The sequence below is a fragment of the Saimiri boliviensis genome, chromosome 2, assembly GCF_048565385.1.
Source record: "Saimiri boliviensis isolate mSaiBol1 chromosome 2, mSaiBol1.pri, whole genome shotgun sequence".
NCBI classification, from domain to species: domain Eukaryota; kingdom Metazoa; phylum Chordata; class Mammalia; order Primates; family Cebidae; genus Saimiri; species Saimiri boliviensis.
The window spans coordinates 201,784,365-201,811,165 of record NC_133450.1 but is presented as its reverse complement, the minus strand read 5'-3'; the positions used below and the strand labels follow the sequence as shown (position 1 = coordinate 201,811,165).

Below are 26,801 nucleotides of genomic sequence, written 5' to 3'. Positions count from 1 at the left end.
ACATGGACTCTGGCTCTGATGGTTTTGTTGCTGCAAACCCCACCTGCCTTGTTTGTTTAGTTTAGAGTTACTGCCTCAGCTCCCACCAAGAGTGTGTCTGTCACAATTTCCCTTCCTTTCTTACTTTTAGATGCTGGGCTTTTTATACCACCAAAGATCAACAAAAGAACTCAGTGGAAGCTGAGCCTGCTAGACTGAGTGACCGCAGTTAGGAGGGCTCCGACAGAGACGACCATTTCCATTCATTCCTGTTGTCGTATCACCACTTGCTCTTTGAGGCCTGGGTACTGAGAACTGGAAAGAGTAAGATGATAACTTACCTTAGCATTGCCAAGAACTGCTGTGTGCACCAGCCAGACAGCAAGCAATTCTATTTATTTTATTTTGTGTATACATCTTAATCATTAGCAAGACATTAAGCTTGCTAACCAGTATAGCATCATTTTGTGAGAATTATTGTTCTTTCACTTGGGCTGTTTGAGAGCATAATTATGGTAATCATGAGATTGGGCTTCCTTCCCAGCTACAGGTCCGATTCATATTGGGACCTTGGACAAGTCACAGTATTGATTTGTGCCTCTGTTCTTCATCGATTAATTGGAAATAATTTTCATGGTTTCTACCTCAAAAGTGTGAAGACAAGTAATGTTTCTGAATTGTCTTTTTTTATTGGAGGAGAAGATTACAATGGCTATTATTGCTACATTTGGTCAAATGTAATCACTTAAATGGCTTCTTGTCACCTTAAACTAAAGCAAAATAAAAAGTATCCTTTGAAATTATAAGCCCTCTTTTGCTGACAGCTGTTATTTTGTAACACCTTACCAGGTCATGTGCTTTCAGTTATAACTGGGCTGAGCCTCCTAAAATTACAATGCCTGTAGGGACTGTTTTACTGCCTGTGTATTTTCTGCTAGAGAGTTAGCAGTGTTAGAGCTTGAACAGATAGGAATTTCTAAACAGTGTCATGCACATCTGGTATGAGTGATCAGTGTGCATTGTATGGCATGCATGGTTGTGAATTCTTCTCTGTACTCCAAATACTGCTTTCTTTAACCCAGATATTTTTGTTAGTCTAGGTCACTTCATTTATTTTTCTTTGTGGTGCTTACCTGTCTTTTATACAGTTTTCCACCCCTCCCGCCCCCACCAAAAAAACTGTCTCAAAATGAGAGTATTTTCTTTTTATGGTGAGTCTAGAAAATTCCCACTTCATTCTGATAACAGTTGTGTGGCTAATCCTTGGGTAAGGTTAAAAATTATTCCGTGTTTTAAATATCAGAACCAGACCTTCCTTACTACATATCTTAGTCCATTTGTGTCTCTATGATAACAACCAGCTTTCAAAGGAACTAATGAGTGAAAACTCACTCATTACCACGAGGATGGCACCAAGCCATTCACGTAGGATCTGCCCTTGTGACCAAAACACCTCCCACTAGGCCCTACTTCAAAAACATTGGCGATCACATTTTAACATGAGGTTTAGGGAAACAAATGCCCAAACTATAGCACTGTACGTAAACTAACAGGAAATGCTACTTTTGATCCTCAAAGAATTGATATAGCCCAAATTATAATTTTAGAAGCCTTTCCCAGTATAGCAAGATGTTAACTATAGAATATGTCTGGGAGTATTCACTGTGTAATATAACTTTTCTGTGTGCTCGAACATTTTCACAAAATAATAGGATTTTTTTTTAAAAGAAGAGGAAGAAGATATACTTTGCTTTGGAGAAAGCTACTTATACTCCTATATACTCTTACATATACTTATAAATACTATATACTTATACTTAGGACTTATACTCCTAATGGATTTGCTGTAATTAAGTGCCCAATATTGAAAGGCTGCAAGTATTTTGTAACCACTCATTGGCATAAGTAAATAAGCATGGTAACTTATATGGCGTTTAAATATATTATAGTGCTCTTGCTTTGGGTAATTGTAACAGGACCCATGCTGATAGATTGGAAATAGAAGTAAATGTGTCTATTGATAATGGTGTGAATTTTCATGGACATTCAGTTTCCTTAAATAATGTATTGAAGCAGCAAGAAATAATTTGTTTGAATGCAAATTACTATTAATTACTGTTTCTCTCATCTGAGCAGGATTGGATTTTGTTCATTTTTAGAAGAAGGAGGCAGGAGGAAACCTTCCAAATTGAGGCAAAGCCAAGAAGAATTCATGGGGGAAAATGGAGTGTATGAGAAAAGGAGAAAACTCCTCTGAGTGATGAATGGTTCATTTTGGGGAAAGATTCTGCCATGTCTTAGAAAAGAGTACATAAATTTGGACTCTATCCCAAAGCAAGTTAATGCTGCAATAAGCTAAAACCTTCAATTTTCTTGGTTCCATTGAGTCAGATAGCTTTGCTCAGATGCTCTAAACTTCAGAGGGAACTTGCAGGAGACGGTCTTCTTTAGTCAAAGTCCATTTTAAGTTAATGCTTTGTAAAAAACTGAGGCCAGGCACCGTGGCTCACGCCTGTAACCCCAGCACTTGGGGAGTCTGAGGTGGGTGGATCATGAGGTCAGGAGTTTGAGACCAGCCTGGCCAACATGGTGAAACCCTGTTTCTACTAAAAACATACACACAAAATAGCAGGGCATGGTGGCGGGCACCTGTTATCTTAGCTACTCAGGAGGTTGAGGCAGGAGAATCGCTTGAAACCAGGAAGGTGGAGGTTGCAGTAAGCCGAGATCATGCCACTGCACTCTAGCCTGGGCAACAAGAGTGAGACTTGTCTAAAAAACAAAAAACTGAGCAGGAGCAATTTTAATTTTTTTAGTATGCTGTTATGGATGTAGCTTGGCATAACTTCTTAGCCCTGCTGCATATTTTAAATTTAATTATATATGCATGTATATGCATATACATTTGAGAGATTTGTCATAGCAATAACTGAAAAGGGTGTTTTTAAAAATAAGTAAAAGTGACAATGCTTAGTAACTTAAGGTGACTGCAAATTTGAGAAGCAAAATTAGATTTGTTCTTCCTCTTATGTTGGTTATTGTACTTACATATCCTCTAGAAGCACCACCTGGACAATCCCTTAGGAGTCTTTGGTTCTCTCTTGTCTGACATATTTATTAGTAACTGGGTGAGAGTAAACATCTTAGGAGCTAGGTAGCTGTAAATATTCACGAGGTCATGGATAAGACAAGGCTAATTTGGTACCATTTAGCAGTGCTGAAGGCCTGCTTTGGATTCACGTGTTCTTGTGTTCTCTTTGCTCCCTGAGCCCTCGCCTGTGCCTGCAGTGGGCTGCTCCACCTCTGTTGGCTCTAAAGTCCCAGAACCTTTAAGAACAACAGTTGTCCTCCTGGTATAAAGGAAAGAACAAGGCTTTGGGCCATGTTTCCAACCATCTTAGCATTCTTGGACAAAGTCAATTTCACTGAGCCTTGCTTTCCTTCAGTCTTGTGTGTGCCCATCAAGCTAATCAGAGTTTCTCAATGACACTGTTAACATTTTGGTTCATATCATTCTTTGGGTGTTGGGAGGTGCTGCCCTGCACATCATAAGATTTTTAACAACTTCCCTAGCCTCTTACGCCTAGATGCTAGTACTAGACACCCCCACTCCTGTGATGAGAACCACAAATATCTTTAGACATTGTTAAGTGTCCCCTACAGGCCAAAGAACTACTGTGTTAACTTACAAATACTTAGTAAAACTATCTTTTTTTAAGAGGAGACTCTCTTTATTTACTAGGAAATACTTGTGAGGATCAAGTGAGAAAATGCATAAAATGCTTTGAAAAAGACTGTACAGTTGCTCAGCCTTCAATTGATATTTTTTGTTTAAAAATGAACATTAAGGCCCAGGAAGGTCTGGAGATGTCCATCCTCCAGAACCACCTCCCAATCCTCTTCATTAAGACTCTTTCCCTTTTAGGGATCTTTGATGTGGGGTTCTTATACCCCTAAGGGATCGGTATATAGAGCATATTTCTGTATGATAGGTTTCCTCTGTAATCATGCATTTTATTTTACGCATTTTAAAACATGATTCTAAGAAGAGGTTCATGGGTTTACCACCCTGCCAAAGAGGTCCAAAGGATAAGAACGAATTAAGAACTAATCAGACTTCAACTTGCCCCTCAGTGAATGATCATGGAGTGTTGACAGTAGAGCAGTTTGGGCAGAAACTGAGGTAAAGATGTCCCTCTCTCTCAGGTCAGTGTACCCAACTCCTGATTCCTTGACAGTCCAGCATAAGGCTTAGTCATCCTTGCTGAACCATAGGATCCTCACCTGCCCTTCTGTGGCTCTCTGTCTCTGCTGGTGCCAGCCAAATACTCTTACTCACCAGACCTGGATCCGGGGTCAGGCGCTTTAGGCCTTTCAAGGCTGTCTAGGCAAACCTGGAATCTGTGAGGGTGGCTCTGGAGGGCTTCTCTGTGGAGATGGTGGAGGTGCCAACAGAATGTGCCTTTGAGCGCCTGTGTGGCTAAGGACTATAGTAAGAGACTTTGGCCTTCTGTATAAGAGGTAGAAACCTAAAGATAGTAGCTAGCTATTATATGTACCTCCAGGAGTCTAGATACTGGCATTCAGTTGTTTTTCACTGTTTTTAAAATGCCTGTGTGAGGTAGGCATTCATACCCAGTTTTGCCGGCAAGCAAACAAACTCAAGTCACACAGCTTGGGGGTAGCGAAATAGTGTTTCATACCCCAGAGTCCAGAGCCCATGTTCTGTACACTATTGTATGCACCCACTAGTGTTCAGATTCTGAACTTTAAAGATAGGACAGAGAGTGTATTGGGGGCTGTTCTAAAGAATCTCCAATTTAAAGTGCTCATATTACAGACTCTCCCTGCAGGAACACTATAGAGCTTGCTGGGCCCTGGAAGGGCTTCCCTGGCTACTAAGAGTCTCTGTATTTCTTTGGGCTCCCACTTCCCAGTTTGGTTAGAATGACCCACATAGGGCAGCCTCCCATAGACCCACACCATCAGCCCCAGAACCAGCAGCCTTTATCCTCAGCACATTGCACACTCCAACTGTGTGTTATAGGCTAATGGAGAATCCAGTCAGCTGGGAGATGAAGTGTCTAGAGAAAGACTGTGGCTTCAATCCCTAATCTCTGGTGATAACCCAAGACAAACCTTACTTCACTTTTTAAAAGGAAATCTGTAATCCCAGCACTTTGGGAGGCCAAGGTGGGCAGATCACGAGGTCAAGAGATCGAGACCATACTGGCAACATGTTGAAACCCCGTCTATACTAAAAAATACAAAAATTAGCTGGGCGTGGTGGCGCACACCTGTAGTCCCAGCTACTAGGGAGGCTGAGGCAGGAGAATTGCTTGAACCCGGGAGGCGGAGGTTGCAGTGGGCTGAGATTGCGCCACTGCACTCCAGCCTGGCGCCTGGAGGCAGAGCAAGACTGTCCCCCAAAAAATAGGGAAATCTGTATAGTACTTGTTATCTGAAGAGTTGCCCTTTAAGGCACCTACATATATGCCTTGCTTGTAATATGCTAGGCTTCAGCAGCCCATCACTGTGTTGGCTTAGTAAGAACTGGTGTTGAGACATAAATGGACTGTTGGAACTAAAAGAAACTCCTGTTGAAACAGGACTCGGACAGCTTTGCCAGCTCTTTCCAAGCCCTCAGCGTTGCTGATGAAGTGTGAAATGAACACTGATGCTTTGTGGGAGATTGCCCTGTTACAGCATATTTCCTGTTGGCATTTATGGAAAGGGAACTGCTTATATGCCCCAACAGCATTTACCCTCTAATCTTCATTGCACTCCCCCTTCCAAGCAGAGTTTAACCATAAAGTAGTTCCGAAAGTGGGGAATGCACAAAATAAGGGGCAGCATAATTTTAGAGCAAGTGAATGTTTAAGCATTCCACATACAATGCATGTCCTTTTTTGTTCATCCTTCCCCTACTCTTGCTTTTGTTTTGGGAAATGTATATTTTAAGGCAGATGCTGCATGTGTGAAGTTGTTCTTACTAGGTCAGGAAGCAGAGAAACACACTGTGGAGGGCATGTGAGGAGTGTTTAATGCTATAGGAATAAGCCCCGGCTCCACCTGCTGTGTGTAGGAGCGTGCTCACCCAGCCAAGGGCATGCACTGCCAGTGTAGCAGCCATCCTCATCGCTGTTCAGAAGCACCTTCTGTAGAGGAAGAAAGGCCCATGTTCCTCGTACTCAAAGCGGCGAACCCACAGTGGTTGGAAACCCTGAAGTGAGGCCAGGATGGAGCCACCGGTCCACACGGCACTGTCTCTCTCAGGCAACACGTTTACCTGTGGGCTGTCATTGGGACACATGCTGCTTAGCTCCTTCTGCAGGCGATTAGGGAAGCCACTGAGCATCGTGCTGCCCCCACAGAGCAGGATGTTCCCCATGAGGTCCCGTTTGAGGGCGATGTCACACTTGTTAAGGCAGGACACAGTTTGGGTGTGGAGGCCCAGCTGCATGGACTTGATGAGAGATGGCTTGAAGAACATCTCTGAGCAGAGGAATCTTTCCTGGCCCAGGTGAATCTCCTTTCCATCCGGCAGCACATAGTGCATCATATGCTCACTCAGAGGGACTTTCTTCTCTTCAATGGGATCCAGGGCCACAAAGCAGCATTTCTTCTTGATGTCCTCCACGATGCCTATCTGGTCCTGGGTGAATTCATTCCCTGCACTGTTCAGCAGGCCCAGCAGGTAGGCTGTCAGGTCAGAGCCCGCATAGTCTAGCCTTCCGGTGATGCTGGGCAAAGGATAACCCTCATAGATGGGGACCACATAGGACACACCATGGCCAACCTCCACCACCAGGCCAGAGGTCCTTCCATAGGAGTACATGGACAGGCGGGACTGATAGGCGATGTGCATTGCAGGGGTGTTGAAGGCTTCAAACAGCATTTCCGCGTACTTCTCTCTGTTGGTGTGTGGGCTCAGTGGTGGATCTGAAACCAAGACTGCATGCTCCTCCGGGGCAATCTTCATCTCTTGTCGGAAGAGATATTCCCAGATATCCTGCACTGTATCCCAGTCCACGATGATGCCATGTCGCAGAGGATTAACTAGCTTGAGATGAACATTTGTGTTGTTGAGTTCCTGCCCCACGAATGTCTCCTTACGATTATCCCCAGTCTTAGCGGTCTCCATGTGGGGCTTGCCCACTGTTGTGGAGATCTTGTGGGTGGGTCTTGGCAGGCCGGCAAAGCCACATTTACAGTAGCCTGTGCCCAGGTCCACGACCACTGCTTTGGTCACCTCCTGCTTGGGTCTCTCTGTGGCTGCCTTTGATTCAGTAGGTTCTTGTGGCTCTGAACTACGGCCGACCCACACGGCCCGCTTTGCTGGGCCATCCCTTAAGGAGGCAGTCTGGAGGGCCTGTGTCTGCCCGGGGGCCTGGTTACCCACTGTCTTGGCAGGCCCATCCCCTATGAGTGCTGCCGGTGGAGCCCACATGTTGTCAAGAGCCATACCACTCAGAAAGTTCCTCAATCCCACTGGATTCAAGGCTGAAAGGCCTAAATCAGGATACCTTGAGAATTTTCCCAACAATGACATCACTAATTATGATGTAATCTGATGACCTGGCCTTTCTAGATACTGCAAACCTTTATCCTGTGTTAGGGTACATTTGGGATATTGTTTTTGAAATGGCTCCCCTTTTTCTAAGTTTTCTGACAAGGCTGATTTATTCAGTTAATTAATATTGAGTGCCTGCTATATACAGGCAGCTGGGAATTTGGTGGTGAAAAAAATAGACAAAAATATCTTATTCTAGTTGGTGGGGGTTGGGGGTAACAGGCAGTAACCAAAATGAGCGTTAAGAGCAAAAGCAGGGTGGCGGTGCTAGTGTGGTCTGGGCAGGGCTTCCTGAGAGGGTGGCGTTTGAATGAAGACCTGCAGGAGGTAGGGAGAGATCCACGTGGATGTCAGGGAGCGGCAGGTACAGAGGACTGGAGGCAGATGTGTGACTGAAGAGTTAGAGCAGGGGTCAGCAGGCTACAGTCCAATCCAGTCCTCGGCTTGTTGGATATCCCCTTATTGGAACACAGCCACACTCATTCATTTGCGTATGAATGGCCATGACAGCCACGGCTGCCTTTGCAGTACAACAGTAGAGCTGAGTCATGCCATTGAAGACAGTATTGCCCAAAAAGCTGAATGAAAGTAAATACTGACTGACCCTTAAAAGTTTGCCAACCTCCTGAGTTAGAGGAGGAGCAAGAAGACAGGTGTGGCTGGCATGGAACGCGTAAGGAAAAGTAGAAGAGAGGATTAGTAAGGAGTAGGGAAAGGCGAGCAGCTCATGGTAGGCCTCATAGGCCAATGTGAGGACCATGGACACCATCTGATGTAGATGTTAGTGGGATCCTTTGCTGCTGTGGTGACTATGTCAAGGGCACTAAGGGTGACACTTAAAACACCTTAAGGGGAATGATTTTTGGATATATATTTGTACACCTCCTGTGTCTTCATCAGGGTCATTGGTTAGGCAGTGAAATTAGACCCTACAAAGTCCCACTGACAACATTAAGGCTCATAGCTCACCTAAAGATACCCAACCAGGAGTGGCGAAGCTCTCCTGACTGTGGCTTTCTCCTCAGAATGTGCTGGGACACAGCTTTATGGGACCTAGTGTGCATCTCAGGCTGCTTGGCCACCATCTCTCATGCCATTTCTGAAGCTGGACACATTGATGCGGATGCCTGCCACACTCAGGGCAGAATCCAGCCTTATGTTATGCCACACCTTGAACCTGATCCCAGCCCTTCATAAAAGAGGCAGTCACCACAATTAGGGGCTTTCTCCTTTAGAGAGGCTAAAGGGGTGCTCTCAGTTCCTTGTTGGGTATGAGAGGAGAAAAGGACCAAGTCCAGTATCATGAGGTTTGTGACTGTCTGATGGGGGCAGCAAGATGTCATCCCAAGGACAAAATCTCAGTTTCTTGGTTAGTGGATGAGATAATGGCATGGAATTTTGAAGGGAAAACAGGAAAGTACTTTCGATGCCTGACTGCCTGAAAAATAGTTTAATTGCCTCTGCTGTTCAGGGATTTGCATGGCCAACTCAGATGGTTTGACCTTGTTTCAAAAGTTGTGTCTATAGTAACCAAAGGCATATGTAATTTAGAGTCCTCTATTTGTTTCTCCCCAAACTCCTACTTGAATTTTGAGAAATCTGTAGCTGCTTGGTACCTTTTCATTAACCTAGACTCTAGAAGAGCCTAGATAAGCTTTCTGTTTCTGCTATAACAAATTACCATGGATTTAGTGACTTAAAACAACTTAAAAACAACTCACAGCTATTATCTTACTATTTGGGAGGTCAGAAGTTTATAATTCCTAGTGGGCTACAATTAAGGTTCTTTCAGGGCTATGTTCCTTCTGGAAATATAGGAACAATACTTCCTCTTGCCCTTTCCAGCTCCTAGAGGTCACCTGTGTTTCTTGGCTCACAGTCGCTTCCTCTACCTTGAAAGACCTTCTCAGACTACAGCTAACCACTGCCACATCTATCTCTCTGCCCTTGACCCTCCTGTGTCCCCCATATAAGGATTACATTGGCCCCACTCACACGATACAGGATAATCTCCCCATCTCAAATTCCTTCATTTAATCACATCCACAGAATCCCTTTTGGCAGGAAAGTTAACATATTCACAGGTCCCAGGGATTAAGATGTGGACACCTTTGGAGAACTCTTTCACCTGACCTGTGCCTTCCACTTCACTGATACACTCCAAGCCTGACAGGCTCTGACTCATTTGCTTTTCCTGGGCTGCCCTGGCCTGCGCATCTGTCATCACCCTTTCTGCATTTGTGTGCTATTTTAAAGAGCAGGGGTATGAGCTGGAGTGGCAGGGTGGGTAGTTTGGTGAGAAAGATGGTTACAGCTGTTTAGAACTCGTGGGAAAGTTGTTTACCGAAACTAGAGGGAAAGTTGTTTACCGAAACTAGGAAATTAAACTTTAAAATGGAGAATTAAAGAATAAGAGAGCTGAAGATACAGACACACTGATTCTTTGAAGAGAAACTTGGAGTTCACTATATCTAACACCTAATCTGACTTTTTAGTTTTTGGACTGGGAGGGGCAGCTTAAGTTGGAGGTCCCTATGGCACTCTAGAGAATTTGTCCTTTCTGGATGACAGGCCATCTTTCTTTGCTTGGGCACAGGTAAGGCATTCATCCTTCCCTCTTCCTTACATCCCACATCACAAGAGTCCATCATGGAAGGCCTCAAATGCCAGAGTAAGAGCTCGGATTGAAGTGAGGGATGCTTGGGGAAACAACAGATAGGGTTCTAGTCTACTTTCTAAACTTCTCTGGAACCAGGCTCTTCCTCGCTTCCACACTCTCACAGCCCTAGGTCTTGTCCCCTTCAAGTCTTATCAGAATTGCTCCAATGACCTCGTTTCAGGTCTCCGCTTCTAGTCTTGCCCCTCTCTACATTACAGCCAAATGCAGATCTTTTCTAACATTTTTCTAGAGGGCAAATCGGATCATCTCCCTGCTTAAAGTCTTCACAGGTTCCCTGGCTCTCCTCAATGTAGTCTAAACCTGCTTCTGGCATTTGATGCCCTCCTGTTTGGCTCTGTGACTTCTCTAGCTTCATCTGTTTTTCCAGACACTTTTCCTGTGGGAAGTTCTTCCCCATGCCTCCATCTGAGCCTTTGCTTAAGTGGTGCTTTCTGCCTGGGACGTCTTCCCCTCCTCTTAACTACTTCGCAAATACCTACACCTCTTCCAGGATTCAACTTAAGCATCACCTCCTCTCTCTAGAGCACCTTCTGACTCCCTGTGTCAAATAAGTTCTCAAGTAGACTTGTTCGTGCAAACTCATCGGCATCTATTCCATCTTCTTACCCAGACTGGGCACTACTGGTGGCCTGGGGTTTTTATCATCTATCACTGGTAGGCTGCACTGGGCAGAACCTACTACATACTCCAGTAAATGCTGAAAGAAGGGAGGAAGAACTCTTGGGGCTGTTAAGGAGGCCTGGTGCACTGGAGTTTGATGAATTTGGGTTAAGGTACGAACACTATTTGTACCCAAGTGCTATTTGCTCTTGGACAAGTCCTTAGAATTCTGAGCCTCGTTTCCTCTGCTCTGCCTACCTCCAGAACAACATAAGTGAATTCCCTATACAGTGCCAGCCTTACTGGAGGGGCTCAAATATTTAGGCCCTCTCCACCAAGAAGCAGAGGAGGAAAGGTGTCCAGTAGTGAACAGGTTAGGTATGGAAATGCAACAGGGCTAAGCAGAAACCTCTGAGACCTCAGTGAGCTTGGATGTCTGAAACTGCCAGCCACTTGCTAGCGCACAGGACAGAGCAAGTGGCACCAAGAGTTAGAGAGATGGGGGTGGGGGTGGCAGACCAAGAGCCAGCCAAAGCCACGCCCTCCCCGCTACCTGAATGGACCAGCCCAGAGTGACATCACAATCCCTGGTGGTTGCCACAGCACTGCTGGAGGTGAGCTCTCATTTCTCCCCAGGGAGCTCTAGGCTGTGGATGTGAGAAGGGGTGCTAGGAAGGCAGATGGCGACAAGGAACAGCCTTAGCCCCATGCCCCTGGGCACGGCTCAGGGTGACCCTGGAGAGGCAGGAACGCTGCCAGGCCCTGACGCTGGCCTCCGGGACACAGGTGCGGCCACTCAGCTCAAGATGAAGCCCAGGAAGGTGCGCAAGATCAAGGCGATCATCATCGACCTGGGCTCCCAGTACTGTAAGTGCGGCTACGCGGGAGAGCCGAGGCCCACCTACTTCATCTCCTCCACCGTGGGCAAACGCTGCCCTGAGGCGGCCGACGCCGGTGACACCCGCAAGGAGACCTTGGTGGGCCATGAGCTGCTGAGCACAGAGGCGCCTCTCAAGCTGGTGAACCCTTTGAAGCACGGCGTCGTGGTGGACTGGGACTGCGTGCAGGACATCTGGGAGTACATCTTCCGCACGGCCATGAAGATCGTCCCCGAAGAGCACGCTGTGCTGGTCTCGGACCCTCCGCTCAGCCCCAGCAGCAACCGGGAGAAGTACGCAGAGCTCATGTTCGAGGCCTTCGGCATCCCCGCCATGCACGTGACGTCCCAGTCGCTGCTGTCCATCTACTCGTACGGCAAGACCTCGGGGCTCGTGGTAGAGAGCGGGCACGGCGTCTCGCACGTGGTGCCCATCTCCGAGGGCGACGTCCTGCCGGGCCTGACCAGCCGTGCCGACTACGCTGGGGGTGACCTCACCAACTACCTGATGCAGCTGCTCAACGAGGCGGGCCACGCATTCACGGAAGACCACCTGCACATCATAGAGCACATCAAGAAGAAGTGCTGCTATGCGGCCTTGCTGCCCCAGGAGGAGCTCGCCCTGCTCCCGGAGGAGCTGCGCGTGGACTACGAGCTCCCCGACGGCAAGCTCATCACTATCGGCCAGGAGCGTTTCCGCTGCTCTGAGATGCTGTTCAAGCCTTCCCTGGCGGGCAGCACCCAGCCTGGCCTCCCGGAGCTCACGGCCGCCTGCCTGGGCCGCTGCCAGGACACGGGCTTCAAGGAGGCGATGGTCGCCAACGTGCTTCTGTGTGGCGGCTGCACCATGCTGGATGGCTTCCCCGAGCGCTTCCAGAGGGAGCTGAGCCTCCTCTGCCCCGGGGACAGCCCTGTGGTGGCTGCCAGTCCCGAAAGGAAGACCTCTGTGTGGACCGGCGGCTCCATCCTGGCCTCCCTGCAGGCCTTCCAACAGCTCTGGGTCAGCAAGGAAGAGTTTCAGGAGCGAGGCAGCATGGCCATCTACAGCAAGTGCTGAGCCTCGGTGTCTCCACAGACAAGGCCTCCAGCATAGGGAGCCATGGGCAGCTCTATACACATTTACAGAATTTCACATAAAGCTTTACTCTGCAATGGCGCCTGTCTAGTCTGGGTTTCTTGCTTCAATGTGATAGCAGAGGGTGGTGGGGAGCTGGGCTTAGAAGTGGCAGCACCTTTTGCTCTGGAAGTTGGGGCTGTAAGGAAGGGGACTGCCATACTGATCCTACCCCCTCTGCCTGCCTCATGATGGTGACATCATCTCAGGGCCTAGAAAGTGGCCTCCTGTTACATTAGCACCTCTAGGTTCAAAACCTGATCTGACAGACACTCTTCATCTCTGGCTCAACTAAGGGGGTTGGCTCCAATGAAAGGACTAGCTTGGGTCATCTGGTGGTTGGTCTGACAAGACGTACAGCTGGGTGTCCCGGTCCAGTCTCCTGTTGCTGCTGCTCTCAAGTGCTCATAACCTTAACACTGTTTGATCACTCCCGGTCCCCTAACCTCCCCCTACTGCCCGCCAGCCTCAGTGTGGAGCCCACAGCTGTGCCAGCGCATCTCCTGAGTATGAAGCACCATTTCTACCCATCTGTAGGCATACCCCTTTCAACAGCAGCTAAAGGTGCAGCTATTTTTCCAGAGTCACAAAGCAGAGCTGCTGATCCCAGAGGATGTAAGAGGAACCAGAAGGTTCTTTAGAAATTGGATCCTCTCCCTGCTGTAGAGATGGGAAAATTGGGCCAGGCAAGGTGGCTCATGCCTGTAATCCCAGCATTCTGAGAGGCCAAGGCAGGGGATCACCTGAGGTCAGGAGTTCAAGACCAGCCCGTCTAACATGGTGAAACCCTGTCCTTACAAAAATTAGCTGGGCATGGTGGTAGGCACCTGTAATCTCAGCTACTCGGGAGGCTGAGGCAGGAGAATCACTTGAACCAGGGAGGTGGAGGTTGCAGTGAGCTGAGATCATGCCACTGCACTCCAACCTGGGCAACAGAGCAAGGCTCCAAAAAGAAAAAAGAGAGAGAGAGAGATGAGAAAACTGAGGACTAGAGAGGAGAGGGCCAGCCTAATACCAGTGGATGAGCCCAGGTCTCCTGATCCACATTAAGATTATTCCCAGAAGGGCAAGCATGGTTCTTAATGGGTAGTCAGCAACCCAAAGCACTGACCATGCATCTACTGTGGGCCAGGCCCAGGGCTGGGGACTGAGAAATGGCCAGAACACAGTCCCTTCCCTTGGCAATCACACACAGCTAATGGACAACCACATTGATAGGGAGGCAAGGTCTGAGCTAAGTGTTCATGGCGGCGAAAAGGTAGTGCTGGTGCATTGGAAAGCTGTAAATGGAGAAGCTGCTGGGCATGGTGGTCACTTATTGGCTTTGGGGCTGAGGGAGAGGCTGTGGAGGCTTGTGAGATTTCAGCTGGTGACTGGCTGCCTATTTAGGAAAGTGGGTTCCTGTCCCCTTCCCTACCCTCACCTTCCAATGGAGTTCCTGACCCAGTTGATCCCGTCTATGGGATCATACATCCATGAGCTGCATAGCCTTGGATGGGCTTGGATGGGCTGAGACTTAAATATCCCCAAGTCATGTCACCTCTTACCTTAAGCAAAGGATCCTGACTTGGGGCACTCCATGAGGCTACCTCTGTCCTGGGCCCAGTGCTGGGGTCTGCAGACTTGGGCAAGAACCAGACAGTCATTATCACCTAAGGCCTTGCTCTTTAGTCCTTCCCTGTTGTCCAGAATTGGGCATGTAGCCTGGAGTTTGAATACCCCTGGTCAAGCAGGGCCTTGGCACCAGGTGTGAAACCTGGGCTCTTCGCTGGAGATGGACGTTGCAGATTGGAGGCCTGGAGGCTGAAGGTGGCCGATAGGCATATTTATGTGGCCATTGCAGTGTACAAGCTTTTTCTTGAATATGAATTTTTTTCAGTGGGGCTACATTTTCCAGGTTGCCAATGTTTCTGCCACACTGATGTCTTCATACATACTTGCTGCTTCAGCACAACTTCTTCCTTAGCATTAGTTTCTGTTGCTTGCAACCCAAGTGATTGTAAAAAATCCTGATGAATACCGACAGGGAAGCTGAGGTTTAAAGAGGGTAAGTGATGCACCCCAAATCACACAAGCAGTAAGTGCTACTTGTGAACCCCACTCCTTCCTTATCTCCTCCCCTCATTCCACACATCCTCAGCAACTTCTCCTTTCTCTACAGTCACAGATTCAGTCCCCCCACCATCTGGTCATCTTCTCAAAAGCATCATGTGGCAGGGGCTGTAAAAACACTAAGCAAATTGCTTGATCCCTGGCATGAACTTATTTAAACTAACCAGATGATTCAACAGGAGATTTATTTTTGGTGGAAAACATGGGTCAGTGACTTCCAGCTTAAGGTGCCCCCCTGACCCTGCGTGTTTATCTCCCCGTCCTTCTCAGATTCCACAGAGGCATAGTAAAGAATATAAATGCATAAGCTCACTGCAAATGAAGAGGATGGTAGGGGAACTGCAGGCACTAGAGATTTCTACCTGATTCTGGAAGAAAGAGAGTGGAGATGGGAACCAAGGAAAGAACAATGGTAGGAATTTCCTGTCCTGCAGAATGGGCAGGAATTTGCTACCTGGAAATGCCAGGTAGGAAAGTCATAGGAATGAAGAGTATGAGACTGGAGACAGGCTGAGGAGGTGTGGTGCCCATGGTCTCCATCTGAAGAATCGCAGCTTTCCATGCTCACGGGTAGAGAGAGGGGTGAGCACCCTGGCCAGCCTCTACAGGTATGTTTATTAGGAAGAAAGAAGTTGAATTATCTCTCTAAAGGTGATGCTGGTATAAGGAAAGGAGGAGGGAAGCATGTGAAGAACAGACCGGGAACCTGCAACCTGCACTTCCTTGTCCTTTCTCTAGACCAGGAATCACACTTGAGACTGGTTCAGTAGAACAGTTGATGTCTCCAACTTTCCTCTTATCCCTTTCCACAACTCCCAGTTTCTGCATGGGCATTGGATGTGGCCTGGGACTGACTGCCCTTCCAGCATCAAGGGAAGAGCATGTGATTTCGGCTCAGCCAATCAGCACATCAAGGGAAGAGCATGTGATTTCGGCTCAGCCAATCAGCACAATAATGATTGGCTCTGGGTGAGCATGTGATCTCAGTAGAGTGAGTCCTGGAGAGTGAATCCTGTGCTCTTTGCTTGGAAGCTGGATGTGAAGTTGAGGGGTGCATCCTAGCACTGCTCAGCCACTTTACTACTAGGAAAGAAGCCAGCTTGAAGCTGACCCACCAAGGATTGTGGAGCTGAGAGAAACAAAGCTGGTGTCCTGGTGACAAAGTGAACATCCGAATCAAATCGCGCCTAGAGATTGAATCACCTCCCAGGTATTTCAGTTCTGTGAGCCACACACTCAACTTCATCGTTCATGTCCGTTAGAGTCGTGTGTCTGTTACTTGCAATTGAAAGCGTTCTAGCTGCTTCAGTTTCCTTCTCAACAGCATTCGTCTGGAGCAGGTTTGCATGGAGGAGAGACTGGGGTTGGAGAGACCTCTTTTAATTGAAATATTAAGACCAATAAATCATTTTTTTCCTTACCAGAAAACTATGACATAGGAAGAGTTTTTGTCAAGGTACTAGAGGATGTCAGATAACATACCACACTAAAGGGCAGAGACCAAAGAGTGTCTGTTGACTGTTATGTATTTACTTCTTAGATATTTGTCCTCAAGGTTAGACTCAGAACTTCTTGAGGGCAAGAACTGTACCTCCCTTATTTTGGTTTTCTCAGAGTATGGTGCAGAGCATGGCATAGAATTAGTTGGTGTTTAGTACATGCCAAATGAATTAATTTATTCCCAGTCTGTGAGGTAGACATTACAGTATTCCCCCCACCCCACCCCCACCCGGTTTTACAAGTGAGAACACTGAGGCTGGGAGAGGCTAGGAGTCTTGTGCAAGGTCACCCATCTGGTAAACCAAAGTCTTGCGCTAAATGAAAGTTTTGACATTCCACAATGCCTTTTTGCCCTTGTCTCTTACCTTCCTGAAAATTACCAATCTCTTTTCCAAGGAAAAAAACTACATATAAAAATTGCTTTCAAATCATGCACAACAAATTTGACGTGATTTCACAGTCATTATCCTGAGGTTTCAAAGTTTAAAATGCCAATCTTTTAGCAAAGAATAGACTTGTCTTGCTGGAACCTTCCAGAGACATAAGCAAGCATTAGAGTGACATCAAGTGGTGAAGTCCTACCACTTCCACATGGCAAGAGTCCTGTTTTCCTCACTGTCCAGGTGGTCTGATCTCTCTCCCCAAATGTTTGTTACCAAGTTTGCTGTAAGAGTTATTTGCCCAAGGTCTTTTTATTTATTTATTTTTTGAGATGGAGTTTTTCTCTTGTTGTGCAGGCTGGAGTGCCATGGTATAGTCTTGGCTCATGCAACCTCCACCTCCCTGCTTCAAGCAATTCTCCTACCTCAGCCTCCCAAATAGCTGGGATTACAGGTGCCTGTCACCATACCCAGCTAATTTTTGTCTTTTTAGAAGAGATGGGGTTTCACCATGTTGGCCAGGCTGGTCTTGAACTCTTGACCTCAGGTGATTCGCCCACCTTGGCTTCCCAAAGTACTGGGACTACAGGCATGAGCCACCAAGCCCGGACCCAAGGTCTTTTTAAGAAATTAACTTTAAAACCTTCGGCACTGTGGTTCATGCCTGTAATCCCAGCCACATGGAACTGTAAGTCCAATTAAACCCCTTTCTTATTTAGATTGTCCAGTCTTGGGTATGTCTTTATCAGCACATGAAAACTAATAACGTAAATTTACTAATAGAGTGGGGGATTGCTGAAAAGATGCCCGAAAATGTAGAAGCAACTTTGGAACTCAGTAACAGGCAGAGGTTTGAACACTTTGAAGGGTTTAGAAGAAGACAGGAAAATGTGAGAAAGTTTGGAACTTCCTAGAGACTTGTTGAATGGCTTTGCCCAAAATGCTGATAGCAATACAGACAATAAAATCCAGGCTGAGGTGGTCTCAGATGGAGATGAGGAACTCATTGGGAACTGGAGCAAAGGTGACTCTCTTTACGTTTTAGCAAAGAGAATTCTGGCATTTTGCCTCTGCCCTAGAGATTTGTGAAACTTTAAACTTGAGAGAGATGATTTAGGGTATCTGGGGGAAGAAATTTCTGAGCAGAGAAGCATTCAAGAGGTTACTTGGGTGCTATTAAAGGTATTCAGTTCTATAAGGGAAGCAGAGCATAAAGGTTTGGAAAATTTGCAGTCTGACTATGTGATAGTAAAGAAAAATCCATTTTTTTTTTGGTAGGAAATTCAAGCTGGCTGCAGAAATTTGCATAAGTAGCAAGAAGCCTAATGTTAATCTCCATGACCATGGGGAAAATGTCTCCAGGCCATGTCAGAGACCTTCACAGCAGCCCCTCCCATCACAGGCCCAGAGGCCCAGGAGGAAAAAGTGATTTTGTGAGCTGGGCCCTGGGTCCCCATGCTGTATGCAGCCTAGGAACTTGGTGACCTGTGTCCCAGTCACTCCAGCCATGGCTGAAAGGGGCCAATGTACAGCTTGGGCTGTGGCTTCAGAGGGTGGAAGCCTCAAGTTCTGGGAGCTTCCACGTGGTGTTGAGCATGCGGGTACACAGAAGTCAAGAATTGAGATTTGGGAACCCCTACCTAGATTTCAGAAGATATATGGAAATGCCTGGATGCCCAGGCAAAAGTCTGCTGCAGGGACAGGGTGCTCATGGAGAACCTCTGCTAAGGCAGTTCAGGAAGGAAATATGGGGTTGGAGCCTCCACACAGAGTCCCTACTGAGGCACCGCTTAGTAGCGATGTGAGAAGAGGGCCACAGTCCTCCAGACCCCAGAATGGTAGATCCACTGACAGCTTGCACCATTCTCCTGGAAAAGCCACAGACACTCAACACCAGCCCATGAAAGCAGCTGGGAGAGAGGCTGTATCCTGCAAAACCACAGGGACGGAGCTGCCCAAGACCATGGGAACCTACCTCTTGCATCATCAGCATGACCCGGCTGTGAGACCTGCAGTCAAAGGAGATCATTTTGGAGCTTTAAAAATTTGACTGCCCTGCTGGATTTCAGACTCACATGGGCCCTGTAACCCCTATTTTTTTGGCCAACTTCTCTCATTTGGTATAGGTATTTACCCAATACCTATACCCCCATTGTGACTAGAAAGTAAGTAGCTTGCTTTTGATTTTACAGGCTCATAGGTGCAAAGACTTGCCTTGTCTCAGATGAGACTTTGGACTGTGGACTTTTGGGTTAATGCTGAAATTAGTTAAGATTTTGGGGGACTGTTGGGAAGGCATGGTTGGTTTTGAAATGTGAGGACATGAGATTTGGAGGGGCCAGGGATGGGATGATATGGTTTGGCTGTGTCCCCACTGAAATCTCAGCTTGCATTGTATCTCCCAGAATTCCCATGTGTTGTGGGAGGGACCCAGGGGGAGGTAATTGAATCATGGGGCCAGTCTTTGCCGTGCTACTGTCATGATAGTGAATAAGTCCCACAAGATCTGATGGATTATCAGAGGTTTCTGCTTTTGCTTCTTCCTCATTCTCTCTTGCCACTGCCATATAAGAAGTACCTTTTGCCCACTGCCATGATTGTGAGACCTTCCCCAGCTGTAGCTGTAACATGGAACTGTAGCTGTAACATTGTATGGAACACCTGTGATCCCAGCCATTCCAAATGGGAGAAATTGGCCAGAGCAAAGGGGTTACAGGGCCCATGTGAGTCTGAAATCCAGCAGGGAAGTCAAATTTTAAAGCTCCAAAATGATCTCCTTTGACTCCACGTCTCACATCCAGGTCACGCTGATTTAAGAGGTGGGTTCCCATGGTCTTGGGCAGCTCTGCCCCTTGCAGGTACAGTCTCCCTCCTGACTGCTTTCACAGGCGTTGAGTGTCTATCCAATTAAACCTCTTGCCCAGTCTGGGTTATGTCTTTATCAGCAGCGTGAAAGTGGACTAATACAAAAGTCTATTGATTTTGTTTAAATGAAGCTTAAAAAAAAAGACAATCTAGATGCCAGAGGCCAGGTGTGGTGGCTCAAACTTGTAATCCCAGCACTTTGGGAGGTGAAGGCAGGTGGATCACCTGAGATCAGGAGTTTGAGACTAGCCTGACCAACATGGAGAAACCCCATCTCTATTAAAAATACAAAATTAGCCAGGTGTGGTGGCGAGCGCCTGTAATCCCACCTACTCGGTAGGCTGAGGCAGGAGAATCGCTTGAATCTGGGAGGTGGAGGTTGTGGTGAGCCAAGATAACACCATTGCTCTCCAGCCTGGGTAATAAGAGCAAAACTCCGTCTCAAAAAAGCAAAAGAAAAAAAAAAAGAAGCTAAAAACAAGACAATCTACAGACTGAGCAAAAATAGTTGCAAACTATATATATTAAATATATCCAGAATTTTTAAAGACTCCTCAAAACAGTTAAAAAATCCAAGTTAAAAAATGACCGTAAGACATAACAGAAATTTCACCAAAAAAGATGCATAGTTGGCAGATAAGCACATGAAAAGAACGTTCAACTTCACTAGCCATGGAAATGCAAGTTAAACCCACAATGAGATCTCACTATCCATCTATCCAAATGGGAAAAATAGAAGTAACCACCAAAGCGGGTGAAGATGAGGAGAAACTGGGTCATTCATACATTGCTGGTGGGAATGTAAAATGGTACCGTTATTGTGGAAAACAGTTTGACAATTTCTTTAAAATGAAACATGCAGCTACCACACTACCCAGAAGTTGTACTTGGGCATTTATCCCAGAGAAACGAAAGCCTACCTTCACACAAAAACCTGTACACAAATGTTCGTAACAACTTTGCTCGTAATAGCCAAAACTAGACACAACTTGGGTATCTTTCAATGGGTGAGTGGATTCAAACCATGTACTACTACTCAGTAATAGAAAAGAACAAAGTAGGTGTTATTGCTCTTTTAGAATTTTTCTAGCGGGGCCAGGCACGGTGGCACATTTCTGTAACCCTAGCACTTTGGAAGGCCAAGGCAGGAAGATTGCTTGAGAACAGGAGTTTAAGACCAACTTGGGCAACATAGACCCTGTCTCTAAAAAACAAAAAAAATTTAAAAAAGATTAGCCAGGCATGGTTGTGCATGCCTATAGTCCTAGCTACATGGGAGGCTGTGGTGAGAGGATCACTTGAGCCCAGGAATTCGAGGCAACAGTGAGCTCTGATTGTGCCACTGCACTCCAGCCTGGGTAACAGAGCAAGACCCTGTCTCAGAAAACAAAGCAGATTTTCCAGTTCTTACTGGGAGGCCCCCATGGGGTTTGGAGAACAACAAACTATAGACAGAAGCAACAACTTGGATGACTCTCCAGGGAATTACGCTGCTAGAAAAAAGTCAATCCCTGAAGGTTACATACTGCATGATTCCATTCATGCATCATTTTTGAAAAAAAAAATTATAGAAATGGAGCCCAGATTAGAGGTTCTAATGGTTAGGATTGAGAGGGCAGGGGAAGTAGATACGGCTATGAAAAGAACATGGGAGGATCCTTGTAGTGAACTGTTGTCAACATTGTGATTGTGCCATTATACTATAGTTTTTCAAGACGTTACCATTGGGAGAAATTGGTTAAAGGTATCTAGCATCTCTATTAATTCTCATAACTGCATGTGAATTTACAGTAATCTCATAATTTAAATATCTAATTAAAAAATAAATAGATATGGAAAAAACATGTATTCTAATGTCCAAGCCACACCTTTGACCCTTAAATCAAAATCTCTAAGGGTGGGACTAAGTGTTAATATTTATAAGTTTTTTAGATGATTCCAGTATGCAGCCAAGTTTGAAAACCGGTATCTTAGCCAACTGCATGGAGCAAGAGAAGCCAGCACAGGAAGCAGTGGGGAGCGTTGGGACTGTACATGTGAGTGGAGACTCGTTGTGTGGTCTTGGGCAAGCCATTTAAACTCATGTAGCCTTGGGCTCTTCTTTGTAAATTGGTTATAACTTGCACTTTCTTCCCAGAACTGATTTGAAGATCAAGGAGAAAATGTAGGTTAAGTGTTTTATGAGCTGTAAAGTGTAATATAAATGTCCTGATCAACGGGTAATATATAATGTACATCTGTACAAATATGTGTGTTTTTAAATATGTACTGTATGGAGATGTTTTCATGTTTAGTATCTCACTTAATCTCATCAACAACTCAGCAATGTAGGAATTGGGATCCTAATTTTATAATGAGAAGCCTGAGGCACACAAAAGGTAAAATAAACAATAATACCTTTGGCTTTAGCAGTATAGATTCTGTTCCAGCAGAACTCCCTCTGCCATAGTTTACCCAACAGAGGTGGTTGTCAGGGTCACTTAGGTTTAAAAGTAAGTCCCTACTTTCAAGTCTAAGAGACTTAAATGAGTATGTAAATAAAATTCCTGTAAGGACAATTTTGGTTGCATTATCTGGATCATAGTCTGAATCCTGCACTTCACTTTGCAATACAGATGAAGCTAAGCATAAGAGAGAAAAATGGATGTTGAGAATGAGAAAGTGCCTGATTCCCAAGTAATTTGTGCCCAGCAAGAAGTGAGAGGCCACCTGGGATAAGAACAAGCTAGGACTTGTGGCGTCCCATTAGTGAATATTAAATCCCTTTTAATGCCTGTGTTTGATTACAAAGGTAGTTAAAAACACATTAAGTATGGAAAAAGCTAATTCTGGCATCAGGCTTTCACCAAGTGAAAAGAATGACAATGTAAAAGAGAAGGAAGCTGGTCTCTTTGTATGTGCTTCTGTTATAAATTAAATTAAATTACTGGAACATTTGCAAAAATAAAATCAAAGAGGGAGCCATGCAAAATATAACAGAAAACTGAGACAATTTTATGTTTAAAAAGTCCATATATGCAACTGGAAATATCTAGATAACTGGTATGCTTTTTGTATTAAGACCATTACTTGATTGATCAACTGTGTGTATATAAATAGACATCAAGTAATTCAAGGTCTTCTACCTCCCAAATGGATTTGGAGCAAGGGCTCAGCCTCAAAACAGGCCATTTGGCAAAGTTTTTCTAATGATCTTCCAAGAATTTAGACTTTGCATGAGCTAGCTACCCATTGTCTTTCCACCTCTGAAGGACATTTTTTCATTCACTTAATTGGGGTGTGCTGGTTCCCAATTAAATTTAATCCTTAAAATTCTAGCTGCAACTCACCAAATGAATCTTAAGAGACTGGAGAAGGCATAATTAAAGTCAGTGGGCAGCTGGGTGCAGTGGCTCACTCCAGCAATCCCAGCCCTTTAGGTCAGGGTGGGGACTGCTTGAGCTCAGGAGTTTGAGACCAGCCTGGGCAACATGGTGAAACCCTATCTCTACCAAAAACACAAAAATTAGCTGGGTGTGGCATGTGCCTGTGGTCCCAACTATTCAGGAAGGAGGATTTCTGAAGCCTGGGAAATTGAGGCAGCAGTGAGCCATGATCACACCGCTGCACTCTGGCCTGGGTGACAGAGCTAGACCCTGTCACCCACAGAAAAAGGAATGTTTTTGTGTTTTTCCATCCCATTCCCTTTTTCCTTTTGCAACCAAGAAGAAACCTTTCAACTGGCCCAGGTCTTGGAGAGACATGGCTGGTTTCAGTCCTAACTTGAGGATGTCTGAAGCTTGAGAAGTTGGATGAGGCATTTCACTGTTCTTGATCTTATTTTCTTAAACTACTGAAATGGTCCTGATGCGGTTTCCCATTCTGTTCCCTACCCAAATCTCATGTTGAATTGTACAGACAGGGAAAAACTACATATCCTAATATCCAAGCCACACCTTAGACCTTTTACATAAAAATCTTAAGGGTGGAACTAGGTATTAATATTTATTTTAAGTTTTTCAGATGATTCTAATGTGCAGCCAAGTTTGAAAACCAGTATCTTAGCCAACTGTATGGAGTCAGTTTTCATATTAGTTGAACTAACATCACCTGGGATTCAGATGGTGGAAAAGATTCTCAAACTTAATACTTATGTGAATCACCTGAGGATTTTGTCAAAAAATGTAGATTCTGATTTTGCATTTCTCACGTTTTCAAGTGGGGCAGATGCTGCTATCCTGTGACGACATTATAAGTAGCATGACGATGGAGTTTCAGGCAGGGAAAATCATCTCATGCTCCTAGCTACACCTGAACATCACACTGCTAATTTTCAGTGTTGTTTTGTTTTGTTCTTAAGGAAGGCAATTTCTTTAAAGAAACAAACTGATAAAGTTTTGTTCTGCGTCCCCACACAAATCATCTGGAATTGACATCCCCATGTGTTGGTGGAGGGACCAGGTGGGAGGTGACTGGATCATGGGGGCTGTTTCCCCCGTGCTGCTTTCGCGATAATGAGCTCTCACGAGATCTGACAGCTTAAATGGGAGTGGCGCCTCCCTGCTTGCTTTTCGTCTCCTGCTTCGCCCTGGTGAGACGTGTTTGCTTCCCCTCTGCCTTCCACCGTGATTGCAAGTTTCCTGAGGCCTCCTAGCCATGCTTCCTGTGCAGCCTGCAGAACTGTGAGTCAATTATACCTCTTTCCTTCATAAATGACAAGTCTTAGTTCTTTACAGCAGTGTGAGGACAAACTAATAAAGGTACTAAGAAAAATGACCTAGAAAGCCATTTGGCAATCTTGTGTGAGTTCCCTGGCATCTGTTTGGGTCCCTGTGGATTGGGTTTTTGTGGGGGCACCTATCAGGGCAGGATCTACCAGGCATCCCCAAACTACGGCCTGCAGGCCGGGCCGCATGCGGCCCCCTGAGGCCATTTATCTGGCCCCCCGCCGCCCTTCAGGAAGGGGCACCTCTTTCATTGGTGGTCAGTGAGAGGAGCACAGTATGTGGCGGCCCTCCAACGGTCTGAGGGACAGTGAACTGGCCCCCTGTGTAAAAAGTTTGGGGACGCCTGATAGGCAGTACCTGCTCCTGTCTCCAATGAGTAGTACTTCCTCTCTGCTTTTCTTCTTACCATCTTCCTGACTATCAGGAACCACCTGGTTCTTCACATCTTTTCAATTTCCTTTCCCTCCTCGTCTGAGCTTTCACCTCACCCTGGCTTTTAGACTGGCAAATTCCATGCTATTCCTTAGCAAGCCATCAGTAGCTTTCAATATTTAACACAACTGAAAAACTGAATTAGATACAGGTTGTCTATTTCCCTATCGCTGAGTTTGTACTGCTAATGTCGGTGATCGTCATCCTTCACGGCAGCGCTTTGCAGTTACAAAGCACCATTGCACCTCCTTAGTGATAATTGATTTTCACAAGTAGCCTAGAAGAAAGACTGAGGGGTGGGTGTTTATCAGTATTCTCTTTTTACAGATGAGACAATTGAACTCAGTTTTGGGTTGGATTCAGTTGTGCACATAGCACTGTGTCTGGTGCACTGGGAGGACATGAGACTATTCCTTATGGCGGGATGGTAAAAGCAGACAAAGGAAACTTTTTAAGCACCTGACTTCAATTCAGTACAATGAAAAGAATGAGTACCCACTTGGTCCAGGCTCTGTTCGAGCTCATTGGGGTGGGCAGGTGCAAAGTGAAAATGAATCAGGTTGTTGATGGTTTTAGGTGGGGGGTGGTTGTCAGATTTAGCAAATATAGATAACGATGCCCAGTTAAATTGGAATTTCAATAAGTATTTTTTCAGTGTAAATTATGAACCATGCAACCTTTTGGGACAGTATGCTATTTGACAACCCTACATGGGAGAAGACAGACTAAAAACCTGAAATTATCATGGTAATAGGAACTCTGGGAAGATTTCCTGGAGGAAGTAACAGCTGAGTTGGGTCTTGAAGTCTGCAGAGGCCATAGAAGAAGCTCTAGGTTCAGGAGGCACAATGGAACATGGGAAGTTAGGGAGTGGAGATTTTATTATTTTAGTCTTGGTTTTCCCATCTGTAAAATGGGTATAATAATAGTACCAACCTTGTCAAGTTTTTGTGAGGATAAAATGAGTTTACATTCATAAGGCACTTAGGGGAATGCCTCCCACAGAGTGAGTAGTGGTGATAAAATTAATGACAGCAGTGGAAAATGTGAGAAAGGGGCCGGGTGTGGTGGCTCACAACTGTAATCCTAACACTTAGGGAGGCTGAGGCAAGTGGATCACTTGAGGCCAGGAGTTCAAGAGCAACCTGGCCAACATAGCAAAACCCTCTCTCTATTAAAAACACAAAAAAATTAGCCAGGCATGGTTATGCATGCCTGTTATCCAAGCTACTCAGAAAGCTGAGGCACGAGATTGCTTGAACCTGGGAGGTGGAGGTTGCAGCAACCTGAGACTATACCACTGCACTCCAACCTGGGTACCAGAGTGAGACTCTACTTAAAAAAATAAATGAGGAAGGAACATTTCAGAGGTTCAAGTTATTACTGGAGTGGACTAACTGGAGGAGCAGAGCCATGAGGCAGAAGGTGGAGAAAGAGGAATGACATTCCCAATGGGGTTAAGTGGGAAAAGCTGGAGTCTGAGAAGAGGCAAAGAGAAGTAGGTTTCAGAGCACGTGACCAATTCTATTTGTACTTGAGTGCCCCGCCCAGGTGAAGAGATGTGGTTGGAATTAAATACAGGCTCCAAAAGGCCAGAGTCAGGAGTAGAGGTCAAGGAGGCCTCAGATTGGAGTTGAGGAAAGCTAAGGACATATATGAAATTTCCAAAAGCCTGAATGAGAGATGAGAAATAATGCTGAGGTCATCACCTTGCCAGTGTTCTACTTGCAACTTTGATTTTCTTCAATTTAACTTATACACAGTAAGGCAATCACATAAAACCCAGGGCAACCATGAGATCCCCCAAAGTTACAGGCCTGCATATATGCTCGGATGGGTGTGGGCTGACCTGGAAGGCGGGCCGCTGCAAGAACTGAGAACCCAGGGAACTGGAGTGAGAGAGTAACTCACTTTTTGCTTTCTACGTTTTTATTACTTTTGTTTTTCTCTCCAAGTATAACTTTTTTTTTTTTTTTTTTTTTT

The 26,801-nt window shown here is 45.7% G+C and overlaps 3 protein-coding genes and 1 pseudogene across 5 annotated transcripts in view; 3 read left to right on the top strand and 1 right to left on the bottom strand.

The window, feature by feature from the left end:
* ELP1 (elongator acetyltransferase complex subunit 1) overlaps positions 1-791 on the top strand; it is a 70,971-nt gene extending 70,180 nt beyond the window's left edge. For all 3 annotated transcript variants that reach the window (XM_074395133.1, XM_010335990.3, XM_003925249.4), the window contains exon 37: positions 131-791. In XM_074395133.1, coding sequence (XP_074251234.1) covers positions 131-198 — 68 coding nt within the window. In that variant the 3' untranslated portion in view covers positions 199-791. The remainder of the gene's footprint in view (positions 1-130) is intronic.
* Positions 792-887: 96 nt separating this feature from the next.
* On the top strand, positions 888-26,801 carry ACTL7B (actin like 7B). The gene has a single exon (XM_074395134.1). The coding sequence runs from the start codon at positions 11,513-11,515 to the stop codon at positions 12,764-12,766; it is 1,254 nt and encodes a 417-aa protein (XP_074251235.1). The 5' UTR covers positions 888-11,512; the 3' UTR covers positions 12,767-26,801.
* Positions 6,000-7,483, bottom strand: ACTL7A (actin like 7A). The gene has a single exon (XM_003925251.4). The coding sequence runs from the start codon at positions 7,442-7,444 to the stop codon at positions 6,125-6,127; it is 1,320 nt and encodes a 439-aa protein (XP_003925300.2). The 5' UTR covers positions 7,445-7,483; the 3' UTR covers positions 6,000-6,124.
* Positions 20,740-20,806, top strand: LOC120366480 (U7 small nuclear RNA; annotated as a pseudogene).

Bases quoted from the DNA above. Each gene is read 5' to 3' on its own strand.
- ACTL7A (XM_003925251.4), bottom strand. From the start codon at position 7,444: ATGGCTCTTGACAACATGTGGGCTCCACCGGCAGCACTCATAGGGGAT.
- ACTL7B (XM_074395134.1), top strand. From the start codon at position 11,513: ATGGCGACAAGGAACAGCCTTAGCCCCATGCCCCTGGGCACGGCTCAG.